Source organism: Bombina bombina, chromosome 1 (assembly GCF_027579735.1).
Source record: "Bombina bombina isolate aBomBom1 chromosome 1, aBomBom1.pri, whole genome shotgun sequence".
NCBI classification, from domain to species: domain Eukaryota; kingdom Metazoa; phylum Chordata; class Amphibia; order Anura; family Bombinatoridae; genus Bombina; species Bombina bombina.
The window spans coordinates 1345331495-1345355870 of record NC_069499.1 but is presented as its reverse complement, the minus strand read 5'-3'; the positions used below and the strand labels follow the sequence as shown (position 1 = coordinate 1345355870).

The window sequence follows — 24376 nt, the reverse complement described above, 5'->3', positions numbered from 1 at the left end:
ACAATAAATGCGGTCCAGTATTAGCAAGGAAATTGAAACGCAAAATAAATAGGAATTACATTCTTACACTTAGTAATAGACAAAATAAGGAGGTACACACCTCAGATCGAATAGCAGAAACCTTTAGGTTGTACTATGAACAGTTGTACAATCTGAAGGGTGAAATAGAAAATCCTGCCGATCAAAACAGGTATATTCAGGAATACCTGAGTAATATCTCTTTGCCCCAATTAACAGCAGATCAAAACAACACTCTGAAAGCCTCGATAACTTTTAGAGAGATTAAAGATGTAATAGCCCAATTACCAGCAAATAAAGCGCCAGGGCCGGATGGTTTCTCCAACGGCTACTTCAAAAAGTTCAGAGAAACACTGATCCCTCATATGATGACCCTATTTAATGACATAACCGAGAAGTCCCCTTTTTCGACGCAGAACCTAGAGGCGTACATAACAGTACTCCCAAAGCCGGGTAAACCTCCAGATAGACCTGAGAACTTTCGCCCAATTTCATTGTTGAACTCTGACCTAAAAATATACTCAAAAATTCTAGCAAATAGACTAGGTATGGTGTTACCGTCCCTAATATGTAGTGACCAAGTGGGCTTTATTCAGGCACGCAAAGGCAAAATATAATACAGTTAGGGCTATCCATCTTATTAACTAATTGCAGGATAAAAAAGTGCCGACGATAGTGGTCTCCACTGACGCGGAGAAAGCTTTCGACCGCTTCAGTTGGCTTTTTCTACGCAAGATTCTATGGAAATTCGGGATGTGCGAAACATTTATTTAAAAAATCATGGCCCTGTACACGTTTCCCACAGCCAAGGTCAGAGTGAATGGGATCTTCTCCGGGGTGCTTCATATATCAAATGGGACTAGACAGGGGTGCCCGCTGTCACCCCTGTTGTTCACATGCGTAGTAGAGGCCTTAGCGGTAAAGATAAGATCAAATAATAGGATAAAAGGCCTCCATATAGCAGAGACTGAGCACAAGTCGCTGCTGTATGCAGACGATATCTTGTTTTTTTTAACATCTCCAGTTGAGTCGGTCCCCCAATTGCCAGAAGAATTAGACAAATTCCATATGGCATCTAATTTACTGATTAATAAAAACAAATCGGAAATGCTCCCACTACAATGCGATAAGGCCCTTTTAGAGCAGATACAGAACACCTGTACGTTTCGAATACAGAAAAACAGTCTAAAATACTTAGGGATCATGCTAGCACCATCTATCCAGGAGATGTTTGTGCTTAATTATAAATCGCTACAGAAATCTCTGATAACTGACTTGTCGTCGTGGCGTTCCCAACATATTACATGGTTGGGCAGAATTAATACTATAAAGATGAACGTCTTGCCCTGTATGTTATACTTATTTCAGACTTTGCCTATCCCCTTACCCCTAAACTTTTTGAAAAATATGCAGAATGCCATGTTTGACTTTATTTGGGATAAAAGAAAAGCAAGGATAAACAGAAAATTAATGTGCGTACACATCAAAGACGGGGGGCTGGGGGTTCCCAATCTTAAAAAATACAGACAGGCAGTCTTCCTACAAAGAGTGGTAGATTGGTCTATAAATTATGAATATAAGGCTTGGGTGAGACTAGAGCATGACCTTACAGAGCAAAGACACCTAGGTACACTGTGCTGGCAGAGACGCACAACACTGTCAAATAAAATTAGTCAAAACGCACCTATTCTAGAAACCATTAAAATATGGGACAGGATCCTAGAATACCCACACATATCATCCAGGGCCTCCCCGCTAACTCCTCTTTCAGACAATGTAGATTTTGCACTGGGAATGGGATTACTAAAACAGCACCCTAGGACACAAAATCTGAGAGCCATTATGATGTTACACCTAGGGAATGAACAACACCTGCGAACAAGCGAAGAATTGATTGAGGAGGGGTTCCCTATATTCCGTAATTGGTATTCCCTAAGACAGTGCCACTCATACATATATAAACATAAAGAGAAGAATAGTTTTCTACGCTCATTAACTCCTTTTGAGGTATTGTGTAACTCAGCTTCTCCCATTAAAAGAACCCTTTCCCTTACATACTCCATTTTACAAGCCTCATGCAGTATACCTCATTACATTGATAGCTGGGAGAAAGAACTAGAATTAGAGTTGACACACAAGGACAGAACGCAAATATTCTCAGCAGTAACTAAGGTATCCGCCTCCAGCAAACTAACGGCTAGATTTAGAGTTTTGTCGGTAAGGACCCGCGTAGCTAACGCCGGCTTTTTTCTGGCCGCACCATAAAAATAACTCTGGTATTGAGAGTCCACATAAAGGCTGCGTTAGGCTCCAAAAAAGGAGCGTAGAGCATATTTAACACAGCTTCAACTCTCGATACCAGAGTTGCTTACGGACGCGGCCAGCCTCAAAAACGTGCTCGTGCACGATTCCCCCATAGGAAAGAATGGGGCTGTTTGAGCTGAAAAAAAACCTAACACCTGCAAACAAAGCCGCGTTCAGCTCCTAACGCAGCCCCATTGTTTGCTATGCGGAAACACTTCCTACGTCTGCACCTAACACTCTAACATGTACCCCGAGTCTAAACACCCCTAACCTTACACTTATTAACCCCTAATCTGCCGCCCCCGCTATCGCTGACCCCTGCATATTATTATTAACCCCTAATCTGCCGCTCCGGCAAATGTACCCCTAATCTGCTGCCCTAACATCGCCGACCCCTATATTATATTTATTAACCCCTAATATTCCCCCCACACCGTCGCCTCCACCTGCCTACACTTATTAACCCCTAATCTGCCGAGCGGACCTGAGCGCTACTATAATAAAGTTATTAACCCCTAATCCGCCTCACTAACCCTATAATAAATAGTATTAACCCCTAATCTGCCCTCCCTAACATCGCCGACACCTAACTTCAATTATTAACCCCTAATCTGCCGACTGGAGCTCACCGCTATTCTAATAAATGTATTAACCCCTAAAGCTAAGTCTAACCCTAACACTAACACCCCCCTAAGTTAAATATAATTTACATCTAACGAAATTAATTATCTCTTATTAAATAAATTATTCCTATTTAAAGCTAAATACTTACCTGTAAAATAAATCCTAATATAGCTACACTATAAATTATAATTATATTATAGCTATTTTAGGATTAATATTTATTTTACAGGTAACTTTGTAATTATTTTAACCAGGTACAATAGCTATTAAATAGTTAAGAACTATTTAATAGTTACCTAGTTAAAATAATTACAAAATTACCTGTAAAATAAATCCTAACCTAAGTTACAATTAAACCTAACACTACACTATCATTAAAGTACAAAAAATAAAAAAGAACTAAGTTACCAAAAATAGAATAGCCAATAGAATGCGAGCTCAATCTGATTGGCTGATTGGATCAGCCAATCGGATTGAACTTGATTCTGATTGGCTGATTCCATCAGCCAATCAGAATATTCCTACCTTAATTCCGATTGGCTGATAGAATCCTTAAAGGAACCGTCATTCTTCAGTTGGACGTCGCCGGATGAAGATGGGTCCGCGGTGGAGGTCTTCAGGATGGAGCCGGTCCTCATCGGATGAAGATAGAAGATGCCGCTTGGAAGAAGATGGTTGCCGGTCTGGATCTACTCTTCTTCCCGGATAGGATGAAGACTTTGGACCCTCTTCTGGACTTCTTCAGTGGATGTCTAGCCCCCGCTTGGGTTGGATGAAGATATCGGAGCCAGGACGGATCGGTGTGATACCCGGTGAGGTGAAGACAAGGTAGGATGATCTTCAGGGGCTTAGTGTTAGGTTTATTTAAGGGGGGTTTGGGTTAGATTAGGGGTATGTGGGTGGTGGGTTGTAATGTTGGGGGGGGGGGTATTGTATGTTTTTTTTAACAAGCTAAAGAGCTGAACTTCTTGGGGCATGCCCCGCAAAGGGCCCTGTTCAGGGCTGGTAAGGTAAAAGAGCTTTGAACTTAAGTAATTTAGAATAGGGTAGGGCATTTTTTTATTTTGGGGGGCTTTGTTATTTTATTAGGGGGCTTAGAGTAGGTGTAATTAGTTTAAAATTGTTGTAATATTTTTCTTATGTTTGTAAATATTTTTTTATTTTTTGTAACTTAGTTCTTTTTTATTTTTTGTACTTTAGTTAGTTTATTTCATTGTAGTTATTTGTAGGTATTGTATTTAATTTATTTATTGATAGTGTAGTGTTAGGTTTAATTGTAGGTAATTGTAGGTATTTTATTTAATTAATTTATTGATAGTGTAGTGTTAGGTTTAATTGTAACTTAGGTTAGGATTTATTTTACAGGTAAATGTGTAATTATTTTAACTATTTTAGCTATTAAATAGTTCTTAACTATTTAATAGCTATTGTACCTGGTTAAAATAAATACAAAGTTACCTGTAAAATAAATATTAATCCTAAAATAGCTATAATATCATTATAATTTATGTTGTAGCTATATTAGGATCTATTTTACAGGTAAGTATTTAGCTTTAAATAGGAATAATTTATTTAATAAGAGTTAATTAATTTCGTTAGATTAAAATTATATTTAACTTAGGGGGGTGTTAGTGTTAGGGTTAGACTTAGCTTTAGGGGTTAATACATTTATTAGAATAGCGGCGAGATTCGGTCGGCAGATTAGGGGTTAATAATTGAAGTTAGGTGTCGGCGATGTTAGGGAGGGCAAGTTAGGGGTTAATAAATATAATATAGGGGTCGGCGGTGTTAGGGGCAGCAGATTAGGGGTACATAGCTATAATGTAGCTGGCGGCTCTTTGCGGTCGGCAGATTAGGGGTTAATTATTGTAGGTAGGTGGCGGCGACGTTGTGGGGGGCAGGTTAGGGGTTAATAAATATAATATAGGGGTCGGCGATGTTAGGGCAGCAGATTAGGGGTACATAGGGATAATGTAGCTGGCGGCGGCGTGCGGACAACAGATTAGGGGTTAATAAGTGTAGGTAGCTGGCGGCGACGTTGTGGAGGCAGATTAGGGGTTAATAAATATAATATAGGGGTCGGCGGTGTTAAGGGCAGCAGATTAGGGGTACATAAGGATAACGTAGGTGGCGGTCGGCAGATTAGGGGTTAAAAAAATGTAATCGAGTTGCGGCGATGTGGGGGGACCTCGGTTTAGGGGTACATAGGTAGTTTATGGGTGTTAGTGTACTTTAGAGTACAGTAGTTAAGAGCTTTATGAACCGGCGTTAGTCCAGAAAGCTCTTAACTACTGACTTTTTTCTGCGGCTGGAGTTTTGTCGTTAGAATTCTAAAGCTCACTTCAGACACGACTCTAAATACCGGAGTTAGAAAAATCCCATTGAAAAGATAGGATACGCAATTTACGTAAGGGGATCTGCGGTATGGAAAAGTCGCAGCTGAAAAGTGAGCGTTAGACCCTTTTTTGAGTGACTCCAAATACCGGAGGTAGCCTAAAACCAGCGTTAGGAGCCTCTAACGCAGGTTTTCACGGCTACCGCCAAACTCCAAATCTAGGCCTTATTGAGTTGAATCTTAAAATAATCCAAAGGTGGTATCTGACTCCTGTCAGAATTCATAAATTATTCCCTTCATGTAGTGAGATTTGTTGGAGATGCGGGGAACGGTCGGGGACAATGTCACATATTTGGTGGACTTGCTCTCCACTTGCAAAATTGTGGGAAGAAATAGCAAAAGAGATGTCAGGGATGCTGGGAATCACTTTGCCTCTGGATCCACGTATTTGGTTATTTAATATTATCCCAAATAAGATCCCAAAGGATAAGAGGAATTTAATTTTTATAGGTAGCAATTGCATAAAACAATGTGTGGCCAAGAACTGAAAGAGCAGACTCATACCTAGCATAGCACAGTGGCTACATACATTCAATCAAATTTTAGACCTCGAAGAATACACATATTTAATCAATAGGAGATTAGATACTTATATCCAAATGAAGGCCCTGTGGGAAGATCACGTAAAATCCAGAGACTACACTTCACGCTTAATAAACGGTACCTAGTAGTAAATACTCACATCACATCACATTGAGGGGCCATACATTCCAATATCACTTCAACCTAGTCTACTTTAATGCATGTCCAAGTATTGCCATTATGTCATTTGATAAAAGTGTTATAGTTTTGTACAATTTGTATAATTTATATTTGTATTTATGTTAAGACACTTATATGACAATAGCAGTATCCAAGGTTCACACAGGATGAATTCTGTAAAAGGCTTGTATTCGAATTTTCGTTTATCGAACAAAATGTAACCCGACTTTTTCTTTTTCAATAAAACTGCTTTAAAAAAAATAAAATAATAATAAATAAATAAATACAAACTTGCCTGTGAAATAAAAATAAAGCCTAAGATAGCTACAATGTAACTATTAGTTATATTGTATCTAGCTTAGGGTTTATTTTATAGGTAAGTATTTAGTTTTAAATAGGAATTATTTAGTTAATGATAGGAATTTTTAATTAGATTTATTTTAATTATATTAAAGTCTTAGGGTTAGGTTTAGGGGTTAATAACTTTAGTATGTTGGGGCGGCAGATTAGGGGTTAATAACTGTAATGTAGGTTGCGGCGATATTAGGGACAGCATATTAGGGGTTAATAATATTTAACTAGTATTTGTGATGCGGGTGTGCGGTGGTTTAGGGGTTAATATGTTTATTATAATGGCGGCGATGTCGGGAGCGGCAGATTAGGGGTTAATAGGTAGTTTATGGGTGTTAGTTTACTTTTTAGCACTTTAGTTATGAGTTTTATGGTACAGCTCTGTAGCGTAAAACCCATAACTACTGACTTTCAGTTTACGGTATGGATCTTGACGGTATTGGCTGTACTGCTCACTTTTTGGCCTTTTTGAAAGCTGCGGTAGTTACGCTGCGTTACGGCCAAAAAAGTGTGCGGTGCAGAAATACCTGCAAGACTCGTAATACCAGCGGTAGTGAAAGAGAGCCTGCTTTTTCACTCATACCGCAAAACTCGTAATCTAGCCGTTTATTAGGTACTTTGGGATGTGGGGGTTGGGAGGTTGGGGGTTAATACATTTTCTTAGTTATTGCGGTGGGGGGATAGCGGATTAGGGGTAGATATTGCACATGCGATAGGTGTTTGCTTCTAGGGAGTTACGGTACTTTCATAGTCAGTACAAGGCTTGCTGCATCTGCCTATGTGTGGCGAGGTGAATATGGAGTAAAATTTCTCCATTCTCGGCGCATAAGTCCTTGCGCTGAATATGTGATATCGACTGCCGGCGTAAGTTCTATGTTAGTTTATGGGAGTAAAAACTGTGGGCGACGGGTGAAATATACACTTGTAACTTGCCGTATATGTGATCGTTAGATCCAACTAAATATTGTCAACGCCAGCTTTTGCGCCCGACGCCGCATATGTGATCGGACCCATAGAGAGAAGATAAAGAGGAAAAAAGAAAGAAAAGGGAAGATCTGACTTAAAAAGAGGGAGGAAGGGAGAAAAAGAAAAGAAAAAAACATTTGTGTTACATAGACAGACTTATACTATGTGCTTCTTACTGTTTGTCTACGTATTTTATACCTTAGTTTTTGCTGTGCTTATCTCAAACATGTCAGCACTATCTTTCCTATGGAATAGTTTATAGTAAACTAAATGCATTTATGTATATATGGTAGAGAAAGAATTTGTACTAGAAGTCATATAAAACATTGGTTCAGCTCTTGAGGAATATGCTTGCTAATGTAAAAGCACTCTTGTAACAACAGGAAATTAATATAGAAGGCCTTAAAAGGATCTAAAAGGTTCTCTTGCTATCCCTTGATATATTTCATTTTGATGAGTAATATGTTGATCTATGTAATATTTTTGCTTTTTGTTCTTTTTTTATTTGCCAATGGGATATAAATAAAATATCATTATTAATAAAACAGGGACGTTTTTTTATATTGAGATAAACACCATGAGCACATACACATTGCAGGTCTCTCTTCTTACTGCAGCTCTGATTGGTACATATGCTCTATGAATGGTGTATAGAGAGTAACTACAAATAAACACCTGTGCGCATGCACCAGGTATGTGTATGCTGCACAAATAAAATAAGGCTAAAGCAATTTATTTAAAACACTTTTCATTGTGAAGTAATTTGCAATATACAGCCCCATCATACTATCCACTACTATGTCCCTTTAATATGTGGTCAGAAGCAGCAAGTCCAATTCACCTTGATCCTCACCAAATTCTGGTTCTTTTAAGGGGTTTCCTTGTCTTATTTTTAAGAATATGGATCGTGGAATGGTTGACTAATTTTCAAAAATGAGATTGTCCCCTCTTCTAAGTGGTACATCTAGTGGTACAGCAAACTAAAACAATGTGACCTACTTAAAGAGACAGTATACACCAATTTTCTTATAACTGCATGTAATAGACACTATAAAGAAGAGTATGCACAGATACTGATTGAAAATTTCAGTATAAAACCTTTTAAAAACCTATTTAGAATCTCCTAGTTTAGCACTGTTGATAAGGTTAGGCTGGGACACCCAGTGAACGGGGCTGGGAAAGCAGAAAGAGCAGACACTCCCCTCCCCTGCATATGAAAATACCCTTTACACAAACAGGAGCAGCAGGAGTCTGTAGATTTGGGTCTGCATCTGATACTTTGGGGCTTGGTTAGGAGTCAAATCAGAACAATATTATTAAAAAAACAAAATTTGGAGGCGGAGCCTGTTCTCATTGCAGAAAGACACATCTCTGTGAAGCTCCTGAAACTTGAAAGATATTTTGCAGGTTTTATACAGCAAACCTACATTATTTTACACTTATGTTGACATCTGTTCAGTTGAGATCCGACAGTTGAACAGAGTGGATGATCCGACTGTGCCTTTTCCTATGCTCTTTGAGACAGCTGTGCGACACCTATCTCCACAGGCCTAGAAGCCATTATTCAACCTGCTGTGCCTGAGCAGCGTGAGGATTTTAAGACACAAGGCCCGTGTTAGGTGTGTAGCTTTAATGTGTAGCCTTTGTGTAGCCTTTAATAGGATAATTCTACCACACAGCAATCTGATGTATCTACAACGGAGATCTACAACACATATATCTAAGATGGAGCTCTTGGAAATAATCAGTAATCTTTTAAACGAGCATTTCTTCCGACTTGAGAAAGACTTAGCAACAGCTTGGGGAGCTGATGACGTCCTGATCCAACAGAGAGATAGGGGTGTAGCTGAGCGCCGAACAGAGTCCCTGCAATTGACATGGGGGAGAGGTATTGAAACCGAGACTCCGGAAGCCATGTGCCTCATTGAGGAGGACAAGCTGTCCCTAAGGGAAGATATAAGCCTTACTGAACCTGTAATATGGAAGACCTTACCAAAAATAACGTACACAGTGACACAGCTACTGGTGAGTGAAAACGGCACAAGAGTGCAGGATGCCGGTGTCAGCCATGCCATGATTGAAAGCAAAGTGTTTACCAAGCAGAAAATGGCAAAATTGGGTTCTCTGGATCCCACTGTTAAAATGGCATCCATTCCTAGCATGAGTAAAGTGACGGACTACCGCTACAACCTCCGAGTCCAAGATCTACTCTGGGACAGTAAGCGCGTATGAGATGTCCGTCTGTTTTGACGCTCACACCGCTTGTTCAGACTTTTGAGCCTGTGTTTGGAAGATTTGAAGGCAGTTCATATCGGTCTTTTAACCCTGGTGACTTGTCTGAACTGTGGCTTGCATGTAGTCCTTGAGCACGTTGCTGTGTTCCTGCAGTGGAATGGACATTAGACTTGTGATAAAATATGACTATCAAGAGGACACAAACACTGTGGTCATTGCAGGTTATTGCTTAAATTTAGCACAACAAACACTCTATCTTTTCTCTAACCACATATAATTAAATACACCCTGTGTATTAGTTATACATTTCTGTTTATATTTTATGGTGTACTGTATTCCCCATTTTTTTAGGATATTTATCACACTATTTACAATGATCATAAGCAAGGACACTACAGTAATGGTCTTCCTTATAAACATAATCCTTACGTAGCACCCCACTTCAATTACATATTCCCTATGCCGCATGCTCCCATCTTGGTTCTTCTCACAATGGGCTTTTGTAATGATTAGCGCAAACCTATCAAGTCATTAATCCCCTAGTTTGAGTTCATCTCTCAAATATACAGATATTGCAACCCCAACATGGGAAGGGTAGGAGGCTGACTCATAATGCTTAATTCTTATAAATGTCAGCTAGATAGTCTGATTAAGTCAACAATGTTATTCATATGTTTATTTAGATACTTTATTCCCTTAGCCTAACCTGACACTAACATAGTTATCCGACTGACATTTAGGACCCTTAACCAGACCTTAATACTACCTATATTCTAGTTTACTTGGGTTAAGCTTCATTGTGGTTGTAAGAACGTCTCTTATTATGACAAACTGTTTTTATTACAATTTCTGCAAGCTGTAAGTAGACATATTGTTATACAACTAGGTATGGGATAGCCTCATATATTTTCAGTTGGGAGCTATATAGTATTTAATATTAATATCCATTCATATGCTTATTTAGACTCAGAACTCACTTGCATTTAGGACCCTTAACCAGACCTAATACTACCTATATTCTAGTTTGTTTGGGTTCAGCTTCATTGCGGTTATTGGCAGGACTCTCAGCTATTATTAAGGCAAACTGTTTTTATCCCAATTTACACAAGCTGTAAGTAGACATGGTGTTACACAATTTGGTATGGAAGAACCTCATATAGTAGCAGCTGGAATTCAGTATTAAATATTAATATCCATCTCCTCCATTAACTATCACTTAACATTGCGCTGTCTGCGGCCAAGGTAGCGCAGTATACATACATTTATATTGAGGAGGTTCACTTTGACTCTCTAAAAGGACCATACCATGGTAGAGATATGTAACATGAGTTTCTAGCATTGCTATATTGGGATAATACTGCCACACTAGCATGTGCCCTCAGCTTTTCCTATGCTTTCCTAAATTATCTGGAATGTTTGTTCATGCATAGTTCTAAAATTCTGTTTTGGATTCAAAAGTGGCCCATATAGCCCTTCCCCCTCAAATCCTCATATATACTCTCTCTATAACGTTTTCGGTGATCCAGGAGTGGCTGTTATGACTCAGTTGGGAGAAAACGTGTTATAGTTTTTATCTTACTGCTCTAGCTTTGATGGTAGTGAGATATATTTGATACATAAAAAATTCCAAAATGCAAACGCTCCATAGCTTTCCATGACTTCTACAAGAGGAAAGTAGACGTAGCAATGACTCAGGAAACCCATTTCACTAGACACAAAGAACCCACATTATCCAAGAGATACTTTGACCAGCATTACTGTAATTCAGGTCCAAATAAGAAAAATGGAGTGTGCATTTCATTCAGACGCAATATTCCCTTTGAACTCTTGCAGAGGTACGTAGATAAGGAAGGCAGGATGCTTGTCCTGGTTGGACTTTGCTACGGGACCCCGGTAACTTTTGCCAACATATACGCCCCAAACAAACCTAACATTCACTTCTATAAATCAGTGATTAACACTCTTATAGACAATGCTAAGGGCCCGATTATACTTGGAGGTGACTTTAACTTCCCCATGCAACCTGCACTAGACACCTCAACAGGAAGATCATACTTACGTAAAAACACCCTAAAGAATAACTATGTGGCCCTACAATCCATAAACCTCTTTGATACCTGGAGAATAGCACACCCAAGTAAGAGGGACTATACTTTTTTTTCCCACCCGCAACTTTCATACTCCCGATTGGACTACATCCTGAGTAGTCAAGCTCTCCTTTCGAACATGATACACTCCAAAATAACCCACACAACTTGGTCAACCCATAGCATGGTTACTACAACATTTAAATGGACAGGTAGGACACGCAACACATTCAATTGGAGACTTAATGATTCCTTGCTCACTAGTCAGGAGGTAGTAGATGAGCTTAAAACGTCCTCAGAGGAGTTCTTCTCCCTGAATAAGCCGGAGGACACGTCGTCCGCGAACAACTGGGAGGCATACAAATGCTACATACGTGGCATTCTAATAAAACACAACGCCAAGCAGAAAAAACTATATGCAACTCAATTCTCTGAGTTAACTTCTGCATTGACCGTGCACGAAACATTGCATAAAGCAGATCCAAAGTCTACCACTAAGCTCGCTAAACTAAATGAAGCAAGAGAAAACCTTAACAAATTTCTAACACAAAGAGCGCATATGAGAGCCCTCACAACTAAATCTAGATTCTTTGCGGACAGCAACAAGGCGGGTCGCATGCTAGCCAGGTCACTTAAAAAGCAGAAATACTCTACTTTTATTAAATCCCTTAAAGTAACGTCAGATAAACACACATCTAAAATTGAGGAGATCACAAGCGAGTTTATTTCATACTACACAAACCTATACAATATAACAAAAGTCCCAGCATTGGATGCACAGCTCAAGCTGAATTCCTTCCTAGCGGAAATACCTATACCCTCCCTTACGGAAGATGACAGGCAAATGTTAGATGCCCCTATTACAATAAAAGAAGTTGTCCTGGTGATCAAGTCACTACCTGGTGGGAAGTCCCCTGGTCCGGATGGCATTACCGCAAGACTATACCAGCTCCTACAGGAGCAATTAAGCCCTCATCTCTGTTCACTCTTTACAGACATAGACCGAGGTAAAATTTTCCCTAGCACTTTATTAGAGGCATTAATAACTGTGATCCCGAAACCAAATAAAGCTACAGATATTGTAGGCAACTATAGGCCAATATCACTCATTAATATAGATATGAAACTATACGCCAAAATCCTAGCAAACCGCATAAACACAGTTCTGCCTAAAATAGTTCATCCGGACCAGGTGGGCTTCATCAGAGGACGAGAGGCCAAAGATAACTCTATAAGACTGCTCCATACTTTGCAATTTGCCCGTGACAACCATACTCCGATGTTCCTACTGTCCACCGACGCGGAGAAGGCTTTCGACAGTGTGGACTGGCAGTTCATGTGGGCCGCCCTGTCGAAGTTTGGCTTCTCCGAAATGTTTGTTAAGAGAATACAGGCCCTATATCATAACCATAGCGCTCGAGTCAAGATCAATGACGTTACCTCCCAATCGTTCACTATATCCAATGGCACAAGGCAAGGGTGCCCACTCTCGCCCTTGCTATTTGCATTAACAGTAGAAATTTTAGCAATACAAGTGAGGAATAACCCACATATCCAGGGCATAAAACTAGGTGACATAGACCAGAAATGCCTCTTGTTCGCGGACGACGTGATTTTCACTTTAAAGTCACCGTCGACCACACTTCCGGCACTTCTTGACACATTGGAGAATTATAAACAAGTCTCTAACTTTTCTATTAATATGGATAAATCTGGCCTAATGCCGATCAATTTAACATCACAAGAAGTTGAAACTATAGCGCACATAGGAAGGTTTAGCATAACAGATAAACTTCAATACTTAGGAATAGCTATATCATATGATACTGACAAACTTTTTACGGACAATTTCCTCGCACTAAAGTCACGCACCAAAAGTTTATTGGAAAAGTGGCACACACTGGGACACCTGTCCTGGTTTGGAAGAATTAACACAGTTAAAATGATGATCATTCCTAAATACCTATATATCTTTCAAACACTCCCAATGGCTCTCCCAAACTCATATCTCAAGACACAACAAAAGCTAGTTAATTCATTCATCTGGTCGTACAAACGTTCTAGAGTGGCACAGCACACATTATACCTTAGCAAAGAGGACGGGGGTCTCAATGTTCCTAATATCACCAACTATTACAGAGCAGCACATTTAGCAAGGATAATTTCTTGGAACCACGCACCTCCCACAAAATTATGGGTACAGACAGAGGGGCACTTTTCACAGATCAGACACATGAGAGACTTACCCTGGCTCCCTAAAGCCACGAGACCACATTTGGCACAGCGTAATGACTACATTAGAGCTACACTCGAAGTGTGGGATTATGTCATATCTCACACCAAAGGTGTATCGACTGTAATTTCTCCACTTACCCCACTACTTCACAATCATATGTTCCTACAGCACAGCAGATTTACTCATACTAACCCAGTAAAGCATTTGCAGAACCTTCCTCTATACCTTTTTGTAGGCCCAATGGGCATAAAAGACAGAACTGTACTAGAAGAAGAATTAGGGCCCCCTTTTCATAGCTGGTATGCATACCTGCAAATTAGGCATGCTATACATAACAACCCACACAAGAGAGATATCCTCAGACCACTAACCGCATTTGAGCAACTATGTACCAACCCTGTTATTATGAGAGCCCACCTGTCCATAGTATATAAAATCCTTAGGAATAAATTTCCTGAGACACGCCCTTTATACCTAGATAGGTGGTTTGAAGAAATACCGCACGACCTATGCGATGAAGATTTGAAACGTTGTTTCCGTAACATACACGCCTCCTCAACCTCCCTCTTGCTATCAGAACTAAATTACAAAATCATGGCCCGCTGGTATTTGACTCCGCAGCGCCTGCGAGTTATCTACCCGACGGCCTCCTCTAGCTGTTGGAGAAGGTGTGGTGAGACGGGCACCATGGCACATATCTGGTGGTCTTGCCCGAGTTTAACCATATTTTGGCAACAAGTGGCTAAACATATGAGTGAAACGCTAAACACAGAAATTGCGCTAAACCCACACATCATCCTCCTTAACCATGCTCCAAAACTCCCTTGCGCCTATAGGAAAAAGCTATTTTTAATAATGCTGACATGTGCTAAGAGATTAATCCCCAGGTTATGGAAATCAACAGAAACTCCCACAATAGCCCAATGGATAGCGGAGGTTAATCATGTGATACTGTTAGAAAAAATGCACTACTGCTACCTAGGTAAACGAGAGATGATAACTAATGTACAATTTATCTGGGAGCAAAGACCTCATAATACCCTTTAAAACAGTTTAGGAACTAATAGACGAATACTCTGAATCGTTTCCTGGGTTTAAAAGTCTAAAAGTTTAAAAAGTTAAAAATTAAACATACGAATTGTTAGCTGTTAGTTAGAACATAAAACCATTACTTTAAGCTATCAACTCTACTAGTACAAACTTGTCAGTGTACGACCTGATTCTCTCTCCCCCCCCTACCCCAGACCACATGTTCCTTTGAGTATACATTCCGATCCCCATAATTCACCTTGAACAAGTCACTGAGCTGTGTAGTACTAACTCAACGCATTGAATTCAGATTGTTTTTCCTTTCTCTTCCTTTTTCTTCCACTAATCTTTATACTTTCCTTTCTTTTATCCCTCATTCATCCTACCTCCCCCCCCCCCCCTCGCCACCCACAAAAAAGCTGGGCCACTGGATTACTGTCATTTGACAATGCTTAATTTGATAATATTGTATTATTGCTTATTTGCCTACTATGTCAAGAATTTATATTTTGATTTGTTGTAACCCAGTGAACCCTATTCTAATAAAAATCATTTAAACAAAAAAAAATTCCAAAATGCAAAAACCTGAGGTTTAGCAATGAGACATTAGAGAGGTCTCCAATTATAGATTGTTACTCTGTCGGCTTCTCATTTCTCAAGTTTTCTCTTTACTGCTATATTATAAGCTAATTTAATGTATACAAAGCATTTCCCATTTTGCTGTTGTGCCTCCCCAACTTGGTACTTTAGTTTATAATTGCTATAACCCCATATAGCCCAATTATTATATAACTGTACTGTAACTTGGGAGGTCAATGATAGGCTATTGTATAATATTTGGGATAAGTTCTATGTTACAAATTATTTAAATGTTTTATGGGTTATATCAAGTGTTATTAAAGCTTAAGCTTAGATATATAAAGTAAAATAAAAAAATGAGGTTTGTCATTTGGGACCCAAAAGTGGCCCCCTTTATTGTAGTTGACCTCCTATAACTTGACTTGACTATTACTGAGGCCCAAAAGTGACCTCATATGTCATTCTGGAGGTATAATGAACATTAGGCATACTAGTAACATAAAATATCTAGATTTCCTCTCTGTAATGTATACTGTGCGCTGAAATTGTATGAATATAAGATGTCTGTATATCATAATTGTACAGTTGTATTACATGTATGCCTTATACCAATCCTCGAATAAAAAAAAATAAAAAACTATGCTTACCTGATAAATGTATTTCTTTCTTGACACGGTGAGTCCACGGATCATCATTAATTACTGTTGGGAATATCACTCCTGGCCAGCAGGAGGAGGTAAAGAGCACCACAGCAAAGCTGTTAAATATCACTTCCCTTCCCACAATCCACAGTCATTCGACAGAAGGAAAAGGAGAGAAATAACACAAGGTGCAGAGGTGCCTGAAGGTCATATAAAATAACTGTCTGAAAACAGGGAGGGCCATGGACTCACCGTGTCAAGAAAGAAAGAAATTTATCAGGTAAGGATAAATTTTGTTTTCTTTCTAATGACACGGTGAGTCCACGGATCATCATCAATTACTGTTGGGAATCAATACCCAAGCTAGAGGACACAGATGATAAGGGAGGGACAAGACAGGTTACCTAAACAGAAGGCACCACTGCTTGAAGAACCTTTCTCCCAAAAGAAGCCTCAGCCGAGGCAAAAGTATCAAATATGTAAAATTTAGAAAAAGAATGTAGAGAAGACCAAGTTGCAGCCTTGCAAATCTGTTCTACAGAAGCTTCATTTTTGAAAACCCAGGAAGAAGAAACAGCCTTCGTGGAATGAGCTGTGATTCTCTCAGGATGCTGCTGTCCAGCAGTCTCATAGGCCAAATGAATAATACTCTCTAGCAAAAGAGAAAGAGATGAAGCCGTAGTTCTCTGACCCTTGTGTTTCCCAAAGAAAGAAAAAACAAAACAGAAGATTGGCAAAATTCCTCAGTTGCCTGCAAGTAGAATTTCAGCGCACGCACAACATCTAGGTTGTGCAACAAACGCTCCTTAGGAGAAGAAGGATTAAGACACAGGGAAGGAACAACGATCTCCTGATTAAAATTTCTGTCCGACAACCTTAGGAAGGAAACCTAGCTTAGTACAAAAAAACACACCTTATCAGAAAGAAAGATAAGATAAGGGGAATCATACTGCAGCGCCGAGTGTTCCAAGGCTCTTCGAGCAGAAGAATAGCAACAAGAAACAAAACTGTCCAAGATAACGCTTTAACATCTATGGAATGTATAGGCTCAAACGGAGCCTGTTGTAAAGAACAAGATAAGGGCTCCAAGGGGAAGCCACTGATTTAAATACAGGCCTGAAACTGACCAGAGGCTGACTAAAGGATTGCACGTCCGCCAGACATTTGTGCAGCAAAAAGACAATGCAGGTCTTTTAGAGAACTGACTGACAAAACCTTTCTCCAGACCTTCCTGAAGAAAGGAAAAATGCTAAAAATCCTGACTCTACTCCAAGAGAAGCCTTTGGCTTCACACCAACAAGGAAAGGTATGCCATATCTTATGGTAGTTCTTTCTTGAAACAGACTTGCAAGCCTGAATCAAGGTCTCAATGACCGCCCGCTTAGACAAAACTAAGTGTTCAATCTCCAAGCAGTCAGCTTCAGAAAAAGAAAAATGGATGAAAGAAAGGGACCCTGATTCAGAAAATATTTCCTCAGAGGCCATATCCAATGTGGAAGAAATTACCTCTCCACTAGGACTGCACACTAGATCCTGAGAGGCCACGCAGGGGCTAATAGAATATTCACCGCTCTCTCCTGAGATACGAAGGACTCGTGGAAGGAGAGGAAAGGGATAAAACAAGAAAGCCAGCCTGAAATCCCAAGGAACCACCAGAGCATCTACCAGAACTGCCTGTTGATCCCTTGACCTTGAACCAAACCTAGATAACTTGGCAATCTGGTTAAACGTTGTCAAAAACTCTGCACCCCCCATTGAGGCTTAAGTTGGATAACACCTTTCTAAAGGAGTTCCCACTCCCCCAGAGAAAAGGCTATCTTCTCAGGCAATTTGTTCTGGAAATTGGACTGCAGATCGAAATTAATTGTGAGCTTCCGCCCACTGAACAATCCAAGTCACCTCCTACATGGCAAAGGAACTCTGAGTTCCTCCCTAGTGGTTAATGAAACCATTGAGGTGATAATGTCAAACTGGAACCCAGTTAAGGACAACTGAGGCCAAGTCATCAGAGCATCATAAATTGTACAAAACTCCAAGATGTTAGAGAGGAGAGAGGACACTTTCGAGTCCATAATCCCTGCTCTTAAACAGAATCAAACTGATTCCCAGCCCAGCAGGATGGCATCGGTGGTCACAACACCCAGGAATGTCTCTAGAAGCACGTGCCCTGAGACAAATACTCCTGAGAAAACACTACGGATAGAGACTCTAGTCTTATGGAAAATTGCAAAGGGAATGATGTCCAAGAGAACCATCAGAGCAATTCCCTTCATACATGGAGTCACTGAAAAGTGAAAATAAAACAGCAACTGGATCCAAACTCCCGACCTTCTGGTTTACCGGACCACAAGAGCTTGCTGTTGGCCGGATAAAGGACTTTAAACTCCACTTTGGAAGGCTAGCTGACACCAGAAGCACACGTTAGATCAGAAAGCAGGAGCTTTCTGGGTTTAACCCCATAATTTTCTGCTTCGGGAGCGGCGGAGCTAACCATTAAGCCACATATCCCTGCAGTGAAAGGAAAGAAAAGGGATAATCCATGATTGTCTGTTAGAATCGAGTCCTATGATATAGAAGATATTAAATCACTTCTGTAGTCCAGATTCGATTCCCATCGATGATGAAGAAGATTGGACAAGATATCGTGAAAGATAGAGTGCTCGAATAAGGATGACACTTGAAGAAGAGCACCCCTGAAATACCTCACCACCATAAAGCCTTTAAAGGATGACAAGACTCAGAAACTTGAGAAGATCCCGATAATGGGAACAATAGAAACACATCCTTCAGGTCAGGTCTATGTTCATTCTGAACAGGTCCTCTTGAACTAAAGGAAGAATGGACACTACTTTGGAGGACAAAACCTGAGAAAAACTTGAGGAAAATACCTAGATTCCGTTCCCAGACTGGGACTGGAGCTATCAATCCTAGAGAGGAAACTCAAGAAAAACTTCTCATCATACCTGGACTGCAGATACTCTAGAATGAGAAATCTGCCCCTGAGAGGAAAAAAGACTGTCCTTGCTGAAATAGAAAGGAAAACCCTTCCTTTCGTTTTAATCCTTGACTAGTGGAAGCAGAACCTTTTTTTTTCTTTTTTTTTTTTTTTACCCGACACGTCAGGAGACAATTCTGTCCAAACAAGGTTTCATCCCTGAAAGGAAACGCCAGAAGCGTGGAATTCTAGGAATGATAAAAGATTGAACCTACAGCTGCAGAGCTATAAAGCCTAAACTGTACTGCCAAGCTACAGGTAGGCTTCTTGCCTGATCAAGATTTCAGCCAGTAGCACAGCAAGTCTAATACGACAAGACATTGTTCTAAATGAACAGTTAAACCTCCAGCTTCACATCCCGGGATCCGAAAAAGAGCACCATAAGAATCGAAGTTCTCAGAGCCGTGGTAGAAAAATACCCTTCTACTTAAGGCACCGTGCATCTAATGGGGACAGCTACAGAAAAATCCCTTGAGGGACAGGAGACCGGGATAGAGGTATCCCTAGCTTCTCCTTATCCTGATAAAAAAAATCCAAGGCACGTCTAGAAACACTTCCTCTTAGGAAGGAATATCACAAACTTTCAAAGGTTGACAACGACAGGGTATCGATGTTGTCCAAGTAGCCAAAACCTCCTTTAACAGTAAACGAGGTGTGCAAGCATATATCTGAAGGAACCACTTCAACGTCAGATAAAGGGATTATACTGTCCAATTCTGAAATTTCACCCTCAGAAACTACCGGTGAGTCCTCCTCACCAAACTTAGGAGAGAGAGAAACCTAATCAGTACAACTTGAAGCAGCAACCGTACTATTTGAAAAAGAAAATGTCCTCTTGCCCTTTTTTTCTAAAAATAAAGAAAAAACGATAAGGCCGCAGATACCGCAAAGGGTACCTGAGCTGCAATTTATGTAGGCACATAACTCCTCCAGGAGTTTAAGAGGAACCGCAGAGCACTGGGTGTGACGCCCATGAGGCCTGGGACGTTTGAGGAGAAAGCTGTGACATTGTCAGAACAGCATCATCCTAAGAGACATGGTTTTCAGTGGGTAACAACTTATCTCACCGTGAGAAAGTAGGAACACAGAGTTGTGTAGAAAAGCAATTTGCAGTTAAAAACATAAAATTATTAAAATTATTTTAATAAACATTTCAACATTAAATGTGAAAATATGTAAATATACAAATATGTACTGGCACTTTAAGAAGGACACAGCTAGTGCTCCTAAAGTAAAAAAGGCATAACCTGATTGCACTTCTCAATCATGAGAAAAATACTAGCACTAAACTAGGAAAGCACAATTTTGTCAACACTGCCCTAAAGAGTTAACAGTAAAACAAAGGAGGCACTGTATGCTGATCGTATAGCATATCAGACATCCTAAATGTGTACCACTGTGAACAGAGGAGAATAATCTGTAAAGAAAATCTTGCAGGATCGCATTATTAAAATCAATTGCCGCTGTACTAGTCACTCAGCACCAAGCTAGGAACTACAGCGTAGAAAAAACAGGTTATGTGACCCGCCAACAGACATAAATTATTACACCAAAAAAGGACACCATTAATCACGGAGCAGAATTAACCTTCCCGCCACTAGCCAACCGCCATAGCAGTCAAAAAACGGAAACTCTTTTTTAACAGTATAATAAAGAAATATCTTGCTTCCGTTCACAGAGAATACAAAAATTATCTTAATCATTAATAGTATAAACATGGAAGTTAATTAATAACATCTAGGAGAATCTCGCAAAAAAAGATTCTTGCTGCCGCGACCGCAGTAGAAACTGCATATCAGAATAAAAAGATCTCTATACTAACAGTGCTTATATTGTGGAGACTAGGCTGCCGTATATAACACCCCATTGTGAGAATAGTGAAGCCCAACTAGAGTATGATCCATCATACTAAGTATAACGCCAGTAGCTTGCTTAGCTAGCTCATAACACATTCATCTCTAAGTCACACAAACATGCTCCGCTCCCTGCCTGTCAGTATCCTTCCCAAGGATATAATTGTCCCATAACATGCTGCAGCTCACCATAAAAGTGCACATTCTCCCAAGCCTGGAAGATAATGGGCACTTACCTGCATTCTGGCCGTCCAACAGTAGGACAGCACACAAGGTATGGAAAGAAGCTGCTCCTTACATGGACCTGTGAAAAAGAAAAGACAAAGTAAACCCACCTCACAAGTTCTCAACTGCTTTAAAGCCATCACTGCCCTACTGAAGAGACTAATGTGGAGTATGGCCAGACCCAATCCCTGAAACAAGGGACAGAGCAGAGTAAACCTACTCTGTCTTAAAATAATAAAATCTTGATTGTAGTGAAATTTCTTCAGACACCTACTTTACTTCCTCCATGCATCAAGGAAAAGAGAATGACTGGGGATTGTGGGAAGGGAAGTGATACTTAACAGCATTGCTGTGGTGCTCTTTGCCTCTTCCTGCTGGCCAGGAGTGATATTCCCAACAGTAATTGATGATGACCATGGACTGACCGTGTCATTAGAAAGAAATAAGCTTTACAATACATTGTTACAAAAACACTCCCAGATGGGTTATATAAATGGATAATCTACAAAACATTTACGCAAAGAAATACCTAGTGTACAGTGTCCCTTTAAAGGGTTGAGCAATACTAATATATATATATATATTTCTTTGCAGGTTGTATCATTTGTGACTTTGAATTTGATGGCTGTGGAGATCACTCAGCTTTCACTGGCTATTCTTGAAAGTGTGGTCCAGAGTAACACAAACTTTGGAGAGTTGGTACGGGAAGGCGTCACCTTGGATAGGTTACTTATCCTCCTTCAGCTGTAAGTTCTGTTTTATTATAATATATATATATATCATACCCAAAAGAAAAAAAAATAGTACACATAACATATTGCATACTCAGAGGGATATTATAGTATATTATATATTATAGTATATATCCAAATAGGTTGAGATAGCAAAGTATGCATCATATGTGTAAAGAGTTCTCACCAATCAATTAAAAATGGTTGTTCAAAACATATCTGTAAGGTCAAAAAAACCAGACTGAATTTTAAGGACAGAACAAGTATGAGCCCAGGTGACTACATCAAAATAACTGAACTAATAACTGTTCCGTTTGTACTAGAGCATGATCATAGAAATACTAAAAACTTGTACTCCTCAATATATGTTACATTACCAAAGCAAAGCTAATGTAGCATAAAGCAAAATTAATAAAGAAATAGGCCTCGTCTTAACAAAGTCTGGCGGACCTGATCCGACAGTGCGGATCAGGTCCGCCAGACCTCGCTGAATGCAGAGAGCAATATGCTCTCCATATTCAGCATTGCACCAGAAGCTCACAAGAGCTGCTGGTGCAACGCCGTGCCCTGCAGACTCGCAGCCAATGGGCCGCTAGCAGGGAGGTGTCAATCAACCCGATCGTACTCGATCGGGTTGATTTCCAGCGATGTCTGTCCGCCTGCTCAGAGCAGGCGGACAGGTTATGGAGCAGCAGTCTTTGTGACCGCTGTTTCATAACTGCTGTTTCTGGTGAGTCTGAAGACTCGCCAGAAACATGGGCCCACAAGCTCACTACAGAGCTTGTTAAATGGGCGCCATAGAATCTCCAATTAAAAACAGGGAATACAGCATTCCCTGTCTTTAATGAATTTCTCAAGATCAGAGATTCTATTTCTTTCTTAATTTAAGTATATTTGTCATTTTTATGGGTCTGCACCAATAAGAAGTTATTTTGCTTCTATAAAAACATACACCTGTTTTGAACAGATACAGTTGCAAGACAAAGTATGTGAACCCTTTGGAATGATATGGATCTCTGCACAAATTGGTCATAAAATGTGATCTGATCATCATCTAAGTCACAACAATAGACAATCACAGTCTGCTTAAACTAATAACACACAAATAATGAAATGTTGCCATGTTTTTATTGAACACACCATGTAAACATTCACAGTGCAGGTGGAAAAAGTATGTGAACCCCTAGACAAATGACATCTCCAAGAGCTAATTGGAGTGAGATGTCAGCCAACTGGAGTCCAATCAATGAGATAAAATTGGAGGTGTTGGTTACAGCTGCCCTGCCCTATAAAAAACACACACCAGTTCTGGGTTTGCTTTTCACAAGAAGCATTGCCTGATGTGAATGATGCCTCACACAAAAGAGCTCTCAGAAGACCTACGACCTACGATTAAGAATTGTTGACTTGCATAAAGCTGGAAAGGGTTATAAAAGTATATCCAAAAGCCTTGCTGTTCATCAGTCCATGGTAAGACAAATTGTCTATAAATGGAGAAAGTTCAGCACTGCTGCTACTCTCCCTAGAAGTGGCCGTCCTGTAAAGATGACTGCAAGAGCACAGCGCAGAATGCTCAATGAGGTGAAGAAGAATCCTAGAGTGTCAGCTAAGACTTACAAAAGTCACTGGCAAATGCTAACATCCCTGTTAGCGAATCTACAATACGTAAAACACTAAACAAGAATGGATTTCATGGGAGGATAACACAGAGGAAGCCACTGCTGTCCAAACAAAACATTGCTGCACGTTTACAGTTTGCACAAGAGCACCTGGATGTTCCACAGCAGTACTGGCAAAATATTCTGTGGACAGATGAAACCAAAGTTGAGTTGTTTGGAAGAAAAACACAACACTATGAGTGACGTAAAAGAGGCACAGCACACCAACATCAAAACCTCATCCCAACTGCGAAGTATGGTGGTGGGGGCATCATGGGTTGGGGCTGCTTTGCTGCATCAGGGCCTGGACGGATTGCTATCATTGAAGGAAAAATGAATTCCCAAGTTTATCAAGACATTTTGCAGGAGAACTTAAGGCCATCTGTCTACCAGCTGAAGCTCAACAGAAGATGGGTGTTGCAACAGGACAATGACCCAAAGCATAGAAGTAAATCAACAACAGAATGGCTTAAACAGAAGAAAATACGCCTTCTGAAGTGGCCCAGTCAGAGTCCTGACCTCAACCCGATTGAGATGCTGTGGCATGACTTCAAGAAAGCGATTCACACTGTCAGTATATTTATAAAAATCTTAGCAGTATTCTCCAAACAATGTGTGAGTATATGGCAGGGAATATATTTAACAATCTTTCTTTAGACTGAACCCACAATCAATATACTTCTATTAAGACAACAAAATTAATATAAATACCTGAACTCTTTTATTTAGTTAATATCCATGAACATT

General features: G+C 40.0%; 1 protein-coding gene across 3 annotated transcripts in view; it reads left to right on the top strand.

Annotated features, from left to right (window-relative positions):
* Positions 1–24376, top strand: part of ELMO3 (engulfment and cell motility 3) — a 345089-nt gene that overhangs the window by 149056 nt on the left and 171657 nt on the right. For all 3 annotated transcript variants that reach the window (XM_053702885.1, XM_053702894.1, XM_053702901.1), the window contains exon 8: positions 21835–21986. In XM_053702885.1, coding sequence (XP_053558860.1) covers positions 21835–21986 — 152 coding nt within the window. The remainder of the gene's footprint in view (positions 1–21834; positions 21987–24376) is intronic.